General features: G+C 34.2%; 1 protein-coding gene across 5 annotated transcripts in view; it reads right to left on the reverse strand.

Annotated features, from left to right (window-relative positions):
• LOC107696251 (mitochondrial inner membrane protease subunit 2) overlaps positions 1-9,528 on the reverse strand; it is a 115,183-nt gene that overhangs the window by 102,074 nt on the left and 3,581 nt on the right. For all 5 annotated transcript variants that reach the window (XM_016496516.1, XM_016496517.1, XM_016496512.1 and 2 more), the window contains exons 2-3: positions 8,100-8,234; positions 5,567-5,670 (exon numbers count right to left, since the gene is read on the reverse strand). In XM_016496516.1, the coding sequence (XP_016352002.1) occupies positions 5,567-5,670; positions 8,100-8,231 (236 nt within the window). In that variant the 5' untranslated portion in view covers positions 8,232-8,234. The remainder of the gene's footprint in view (positions 1-5,566; positions 5,671-8,099; positions 8,235-9,528) is intronic.

Here is a 9,528-nt window from a genome sequence, read left to right on the forward strand (position 1 = left end):
ATACATTAATTGAGCATTAATAACAATAATAATCATTATTATATAATAATATAATTTTATTACTCTCTCTCTCTCTCTCTCTCTCTCTATATATATATAATTATTATTATTCATTTGCCAAACATATTTACACAAAGGTAATTGCAACACTTGTTCAGTGTTTCCAGTTATTGTTGTTGTTGTGGTTAATGATAATAACAATAATAATATAATTAATTGTATTATTATTAAAATGATAAAACATTTAATTAACACATGAAAGTTAAATGAATTTATATGCATATAAAATTATTAAACTTTTATGTGTTAATTAAATATTTTATCACTGGTATTTTATCAAACCCATGGGTTAAATTTTTTTGCTATAATGTGTTATTAATAATAATAATAATACAATTAATATTTTTTATCATATTTTTAAAACTGCAAAAAGCAATAATGTATACAAGCATAAATGCAACATTTGTCAGATTTAGCATGTGGCAGTTCTGTCAACTGGCCCAAACCTCCCTCACACCATCCTCAATGCCCTTTTCTAAAGTTTTCAAATGCATTTTTTTTTTTTAGAACTTGAAAAAATAAAACAAAACAAAAACCAGGTTTCTAGACTAAAGAGACCCACAAACCCGACCCGCCTTCAGCACTCTTATATAACAATGAGTTTGCCCCCATCATGGGTTTCTGGCCACCACATTAACAACCAAGCAGGTTGTCTATGAAAGCCAGAAGCATGCTGGTACTAAAAGCACCTCAGAAACCTCAGTTCACCTCAAACCCTGAGCTGAATGCAAAATTCCCTGAATGCGGGCTGGGCTCCATGAAACCTCTCTGAGGATGCGTGAACTGAACTGGTTTCCATGTAGATGGCTAATTACAGTCCAGCCCCGATGAGATCCCATTTTCTGCCCAGCACACTGCAAAGCGGCTCGGAAAAGAGTGGGAAAATTGACAGGCATGCTGTGAATCAATGGACATTTATCTGCTCTTTTTGTCCTCTATCAATGCTCCTATTCAGACAACTATTTTTATTTCATATGTTTCTTTTGCGACCTGTAGTTATTTGTAAAATATTTGGAAATTTTCAAAAGGACAAAAAGTTAATTGGCACTCTAAATTTTGCACCAACGCTTCCTCTTAGTCACAGATGCAGAGACCTGACTTTTGACCAAATAATGCTGTGGAAGCACTAGCTTTCAGATTGCTCTAAGGAAGTGGTAATGTACAAATGGCAATTCATAAAATCGTCAAGTTTGTCCCTGTTTACACTGAAAGCATGACAAAACTTTTTCTGTGTGCGTAAAACACCCTGACAGAGCCTCTTCCCCATCGACTGCTGTCTAAAGATGAGGAATGTTCTCTAAATAAGATCTGTGGGCTCAGAGACCTCCTCAGACAACATTTAAAATGAATCCCAATTATATCTGCTTTTGATCCAAACAGCCAGGGGGAAACAAAACTCTTGCAATTGCATAAACACACTCAGTGAATTGCACTCAGAAATGTCTGATTTGATTTAGACTGCTTTGTGCCAATTTACATGGTCATGTGATCTAAATATGTTTAAATATAGGGTTAAGAAATATAAAAACCTAAAAAGAGATAGCTCACTCAAAATTAAATATTATATAATTCTGTCAATATATACTCACCATCAAGCAAAACAAAAAAGGAGACATTTTGCAGTATTTATGCAGCTTCTTTATCTACAGAACAACAAAAAGACAAAAAAGCACCAAAGAGTATCATAAAAAAGTAAAAAAAAAAAAGACTTCTCAAGGCTGAAATCATATCGGTTTTAACAGATTTTAACATTTTCATTGAATAATGGCCTAAATTTTACTCGTGTGACTTCACAACATGTGACTTCACATGAAATATAGATGCGTGATAAATTACTTTTATGGTTATTTTATATTATTTTATTTATTTAAAAAAATTTTTTTTGGAGCTTGACACGCGAGGTCACTATAAAAATATAAATAAAATAAAATGTCAAATGTATTGGGGGTGAGTGAATAATGACACAATTTTCAATTTTGATTGAACCATTCATTTAAAATATAAGAATTATTGAATATATTGACATAAAAAAGGACAGAACCAGATAAAAAAAAAAAAAACCTGATACAAGCTCACACAGTTGGCTCATCCAAAATATTAGCATTTCCCTTGTCAATACATCACATTCTATGTAGAAAACAATGTTATTATGTGCCTTGAATAAGACTAAAACAATCAAAGTCAGGAGTATTAGCATGCAGTGCTAGCTTTTTCTCTCAGAATAGTTTAGCAAAGGATGAACATCATGTTCCCAGCGCAGTGAATTCCCAGCAGGGGAAGAGTGCCATCTTTGGGTAATGACAGAGTGAATCTGTCTAACCACACTCTCAACATTGTTCCCAATACAGGGATTTACACAACAAAATAAACAGTATATCAATTTAAAGCTGAAGTGTGTACTTTTATGCAAAGAAAAAAACATTTATGCTCTTCCAGTTTAATAACTATAAACAAGACACTAAAACTTTGTGGTGTTTTGAAACAATTTATCTTTTTGAAAATTCTGCCCAGCATGGCATAGCAACAGTGGCTCAGCCAATGATGTGAGTTTGGGGGCGGAGTCATCTGTTTGTTTGACCAATGACAGACAGAGGCAGTGTTCTGAAAACCTTCTTGAGAACAATCATTATTTTTGCTTCATTCGCCAGTGCTAGGGATGGGCGATACCACTTATTTTGTTTTCGATACGATACCGATATTTTTCAAGGCAGTATCGTCGATATCGATACCGATGCGATACTTCTGCACTAAACTTTTAAATTATGAAATGTATTAAATTATTAAATTACTAAGAGTAAAATGGGTAATGATAAGCACTTAACTTTGTTTAAAACGCTTTTTAACATTCAATACGCCTTAATTGTAACTTATTAGGTTATATTTTTGTACATGGTTCAAATACGTTTTTTTGTTTACACATGATTCAAATCTATAAATACTACAGTTGAACTATGGTCACTTTAGTAAAACCATGGTTCATTTTCATAAGGGACTGCCAGTGACAGGCTGTTGCATGCATAAAATGCAACCTTTTTATTCTGACAGTGTATGATTTCTATTAACATTACAGAATAGAACATGATCAATATTATCTTTCAACGTTCAATTTAAATAACTGTAATTGCACAAACTATGTAGGCTACAATTTCAGTTTGTTTATTGTGAAATAACTCTGTCCTTCTGTCCTCTGATAAGCATTGTTCGGGGCTGCCGTTCCCAAAAGCTTTAATGCTTTCTTATGATACTTTTGGGAAAAGCAGCCCTGTTTGAATGTACTGTCAGAAGTGAGTGAACGCTCTGTGATTGATTAGTTCTGTTTTGCAACATTTGCGTGTTCAGATGAGCAGAAAAATAGTTATATCCTACACAATTACTCGCTAACAAAGGTTATTCGTCCAATTCAATGCATATTGTACGCATAATTTTTTGTTGTTGTTGTTGTTGAATTAACAAAACCACTGGTAAATAAAACACACCTAAGTATCGGTATTTTTTGTTTGAGTATCGATACTTTCGATACTCGCGTCAGTATCGATATATCGATACTTTGGATCGATACGCCCATCCCTATTCGCCACTGCTAGAAGCACAAAAATGACACAGAAACGGTAAGACATATTAAATGTAATAATTTAGTAACCGATAATGAATTGTATGAAGGTTTCTACTTCATTAATTCAATGTTAAACTCTCTAATCAAGATACAGGCCAACAGAGTAATGTTTTAGATGTGATAAACATCCTGTGGCGGCACTTATAATCATACACAAGCCCCTCAGTTTCACAGCATCAAAACCTCATTTGAACAGCTAACGGCGCTGAACCCATCTACTGGTCTACTGGTCTATAAAACATACAAAGCCAAAGAACCCAGCAGGGTGAGTGTTTGATCAAGAAGTTGGATGAAATAAATGCTTTCTTTCCCCCGGCGCTTCAAAATACAGACCATACATAAAAGTGAAGAGGAGTTACCTAACTAGAGTCTAGATGATAGCCTCCGCAGGGCCTGTGTCAAAAGGCTCTTGGTTTTGAGCACCACATTAAAGCATATCAGATGATTGCGTCCACTTGCGATAACAGTAACCCTTAAACCAGAGTGGGCTCATTATCCTGAGGTGGCTTCCCCTTGAGTTAGTGTACTCAGAGCAGCTGGGTTTAAGGTCAAGGAGACCAAAATGGCCCAATTAGCAATTCTGAGCGCCACAGATATCTCTATCTGGATGGAGAACATCTCAGTGGCAATTTTCTGAATGAATGTGCAATTTTTCGGCAAGGATTTGAAAACCTGAGTGAATGTGAGGACTCAATGTGACACCCGTGAAACAGAGGTCTGCAGGCTCAACCGTTTGACATCAACATCATGTTCTGTCACAAAAACATCATACCTGTCGAATTTCAGAACTTTTCAGACATTTTAGTCCATTTTCAATGATTTCACCAGAGCTGAGGTGCAAAAATTAAAGTACATGCTAGAAATGCACCAATATTACAATTTCGGTCAATACAATAAGTGAATAATTATTTTGATGTTACAGCCAAACCGATAGGTGGCCTACAATAAAACAATTTTTAAAACAAAACAGTTTAGTAAATCAGTAATTTTATATGTTACATACATTTAGGCATCATAACATTATAAGTTAAAGTATGTAAAACAATTTTTTACTTTGAGAAGACTGAAGATTATACGGAACATTGTTATTAAATTATTAATAACAAAGTAAAATATACATATAAATATACAATATTATAATATACAATATGAATAGATGAATTCATTTTGAGATTTGGTAAACATTCAATTTAACACCGTTATTAAATTATTAGCATCATTAAAGGTGAAGATTTAAAAACTTTAGAATTACATTTAAAGATCAAAATAATTTAAAGATGCAAATTAAATGACTAAAATCCCTAATCAGTCAGTAATCAACATTTCACTTAGACATTCACCAATATTAAAATTCAGGCCAGTATCGATAAGCTAAAAATTATTGTCATGACCGATAACCGTTAAATGACCAATATTAAAAAAAAATAAGCTATTTTGTCTAAATAAATAAAAACAAAACACTTAAAACTAAAATCAGTCATTTTAAATGCTACAAGTACATTTTGGCATCACAACGTTATAATGTTCAGTATGATAAATGGATATTTATTTTGACTTGCTAAAGATTACATTTAACAAAGCTATTAAATTATTAGTGTTTTTAAAGATTTCTAGGCTTAAAGACTTTAAGTGATATTAGATGATGGCCACATCATCTGATACCAATAAATTTTAAAAAATGTGTAATATTGGATCCCTAAGTGTACCGATGTATAGCATCCCTAATTTACACCATACCACAACTACAAACAATACAAAAAAAAAACGCAAAAAAAACTGTTTGCTCTAACCACCCAGGACAAGCAACAGAACTTTTTTTCAGTCACTTGGTTTCTACAGAGTGGTTCCACTCACAGTGAAACCACAAAATACGGCTTAAATGTGGCTACTCACAGAACTGACACGATGTCCCCTCGCTGTACTTGATAGTTCCTCACACTCCAGCGGTTGAGCAGCACAACATCAGGTGACAACTCTCCGTCTGGGTTTAAGGACGGCTGGGAAAGATTCATTCCACGTGAGTCATCACGGTTCATAAATTCTAGACTCAAGGTTTTATCAATTTTTCTTTTTGGTCAGTGATATATTGCTTTAATCCTCCATACCACACAAACTTCCCGAACTACTAAGCCAACTCTAAGAATAAACTCAGCAACTTTGCTTTAATTTTGCTCTGGAAAAGAGCCTCTGTTCTTCATTCAGCTTTTTGACTGACGGCATCCTAAGGGTAAAAATAACATCTAAAAGTTAACTTCAAAACAGATTTTTTTTAGACTATTTGTTTTGCTCTTAACTCTTTTGTGGTGGTATATCAAACAACTTGTGTGTGACGAACCTTCTCAAGCATGCAAGTCGTCGACTGACTTGATACACGGGCCTCCAATGAATCATTAAGGGAGATCTCGATGAGCCATTTCACGCTTGCTGGGATAATTGACAGAAATATCTCTTATCTGTCCTTCTAAAATAAATATCCCGACGAGCGTTCCCGCCCAGAGAATTTATCTGTCACAGCTGGGCGCTCTATCTGTTTTATTCAGACACATTTTCTCATTCTGCATTGGTGTCAGCTTTCAGCATTGTCAATGGACTGACTTTGATTTGGATTCAAAGGCCATGGGTGAAGTGGGAAAAGCCATTAGCAAATACATAGCACTATAAACCAAGACAGAAAACTGGACTCCAACAGGAAAACAACAACACCGTTTTAGTTAGTTAGTGTTCATTACGTACATAATAAACCATTACTTCTGTTTGGTGAGGAAATGAGCATGGTGTATTCAGACAGTTTGCTTTCATCATGGTCTTAGTGCTATTAGTGCAATGTTTAGCAAATTTGGTTTGATTAAGTCGTAATGCAAAGTCCTAACATAAGTAAAAGGTTATTAATGTTTAAATAGAAGAGCTTGTTAAGGTAAAAATCTCTTTTCTTATTTTTTAAGGCTGGGAAATATATTGTATATTTACAATATATTAGCAATTATTTTGACGGTAATACAAAAATCAAGTGAAAATGGTGATTTTAAGGTGCTTTTTATTTGCTATTACGTTTACTAAACTGCCATTAAACTACACTGTAAGAAATAAATCTGTAAAATAACAGAAAATTACTGGCAGCTCATTACCAGGACTTTATCCATTAAGTTTACAGACATTTCCATTAACTCTAAAACACAACGCAATGCAGTGTTAAATTCAAAATACACATAAAACATCTGTAAAAAATAAATATGGAAAATTCCTTCAAATACAGTACATTGTGCCCTATTTTTACAGACTTTTTTAGAGTGTAGTTTCACGTAAGTAGACAGAGATGTTTTAAACTTGACAGAGATGTTTTAAATGTGATTTAAACTTGGACAAAATGGTAAGTTTGACTCATTTCTGTGATTTTTATGAATTTGCATCATTCCCAGTATAACGTTTTTCAAATATATTTTTTAAATACATAATAAATATTTAAGAATATTATTATTCTGCTTTATTTTAAACAAAAATGCTTACATATTACTGTATTTTTCAGTAAACTGGAAAAAAATAAAATAAAAATGTAAAACATATATAGACATGTTTTAAATATCAAGATATATACTGAACGTCCAAAAAGATTTTATTATATATATATATATATATATACAGTGGGTACGGAAAGTATTCAGACCCCCTTAAATTTTTCACTCTTTGTTATATTGCAGCCATTTGCTAAAATCATTTAAGTTATTTTTTTTTCCTCATTAATGTACACACAGCACCCCATATTGACAGAAAAACACAGAATCGTTGACATTTTTGCAGATTTATTAAAAAAGAAAAACTTAAATATCACATGGTCCTAAGTATTCAGACCCTTTGCTCAGTATTTAGTAGAAGCACCCTTTTGATCTAATACAGCCATGAGTCTTTTTGGGAAAGATGCAACAAGTTTTTCACACCTGGATTTGGGGATCCTCTGCCATTCCTCCTTGCAGATCCTCTCCAGTTCTGTCAGGTTGGATGTCCGTACCCACTGTATATATATATATATATATATAAACTCTCAAGATATCTCAAGATATATTAAATTCTATGACAATGCAATTTTTAAAAATTTGGTGGCTTTTTATTATTTTTATTATACTGTATATAAATTATAATACAGAAATAGAGAAGAAGGGAAAGAAAATTACTATGGCCACAAAAAGGGTAATGTGATAAAAAAAAAAAAACTGCCACTAAACTACACTGTAAGAAAACCTGCAACCCATATGAGCACCATGGCTTAACGTGCCTACACTGTGTGCGAACCACTGTGCCACAGCTCCGACTTGAACTACCTTGTAAGTTGTTACAAGAAAAATGCACATCTTTGCAAACTTTCAGCAAATCTAAACTAAACCAGATTCATCAAAACAACAACATTACCAAGTTTGATAAAGTGACATCCCACCTGCATTGAGGCACCTTCCACGCGTGCCACATAGGCAAGACGGTCTAAAACAGTCACTGTCACGGGGACGGCTACAAAGAAGCCACTAACAAAAGCTTTGAAGTATCTTCGCCCAAAGCCCGTCTGTGCCATTGCCTGAAGAGAGAGAATGAAAAGAGAAAATGACCTTGGCTTGTTCAAAAAGTTGAGCTAGGCAAATTAAACATCTTTTTTTTCAGAGTCTGGTAACATTTTATGAAGAAATAATTCAAACATTCAACAAAATATGGATGTCTAAGTATTGAGAAGTAGTCTCTCCACAGCAAAAAGGCATGTTTCAAGGATATGTTGGATGAACTAAACTTAGAGAACAAAAAAAAGAGAACAAAAGTATCAAAAATAGACCAGACAACCAAGCTTAACTTTGTGCCTCTGAGCATGAACTATCTTGTGTTGAGTCAAATTGTAAGGGACTAGTGAGGTCAAAAAGAAGAAAACACTCATAAAGCAGCCAATTTAATAATGAATTTAGTAATTGCACCTATCTGCAGCCATCTATGGGCCGTATTCACAATGACAAAACTCGTACACCCAACGCATTAGGGCAGAGAAGCCCACTGAAGCATTGAAATTGAATCTGACAAGAGCACGTTTGCTCTAATACCATTAATTGCTAGTGTGATGCTTGATTTGGAGGTACACGGTATGCAATTATGCTTCTCATTCATTTTACAGAGTTCACCACAGTAACAAAAAGGCGAGGAACAGCTTGTACGATTTTCTCAAAAAAGCCCTCAAGGTCCCCAGCAGCAAATTTGCAGACTTACTGGAAAGCACTTGAAGAAAGTCTTGAAGCCATTTGCTTGCAGGAAGGCATTCAAGAGGCTCTAAAATCAGAGACTACGACAACTTAGCAGAGGATCTGGGAGATGTAGGGTAAAAAAAAAAGTGCTGAGCGAATCATAACGCAGTGCAGGATTTGTCAGGGTTGCACTGCTGTGAGCCAGATACGGCTCAAGCAGGGAAAATGACAAAAATCTCTTTTGTGGTCGCAAAAAGACTCTCTCTGCTGCGTGTGTAGGCTACCCGAGGCAACACAATCAATGTAATACAAACACTGATTATTTACATTTTGCATGAAACAGCATTCGCAAACCACTTCTGTAATGAGAAAGTGAAAAGTGTGGAAGACTAAAAAAATAATTGTGTGAAGTATAAAACGGGAGATATAGTCACGTTACAGGAAGTTGAATTATAACAAAGTAAATCAAAATTACACCTGTGCTTGAAACATAAAATTGCAGGATACTTGAAGAGGATGTGTTTGACTAGCTACACAAACAACACTGATAGTAAAAAGTCCTACCTACAACACATATAGCATATTCGAAAAATATGTCGTCTGACTCTGAGTAAGCCATTATAGTTTTTTTTTTTTTTTTTTACTAAA

The sequence above is a fragment of the Sinocyclocheilus anshuiensis genome, unplaced genomic scaffold (genome assembly GCF_001515605.1).
Source record: "Sinocyclocheilus anshuiensis isolate Anshui unplaced genomic scaffold, SAMN03320099.WGS_v1.1 scaffold778, whole genome shotgun sequence".
Lineage (NCBI taxonomy): Eukaryota > Metazoa > Chordata > Actinopteri > Cypriniformes > Cyprinidae > Sinocyclocheilus > Sinocyclocheilus anshuiensis.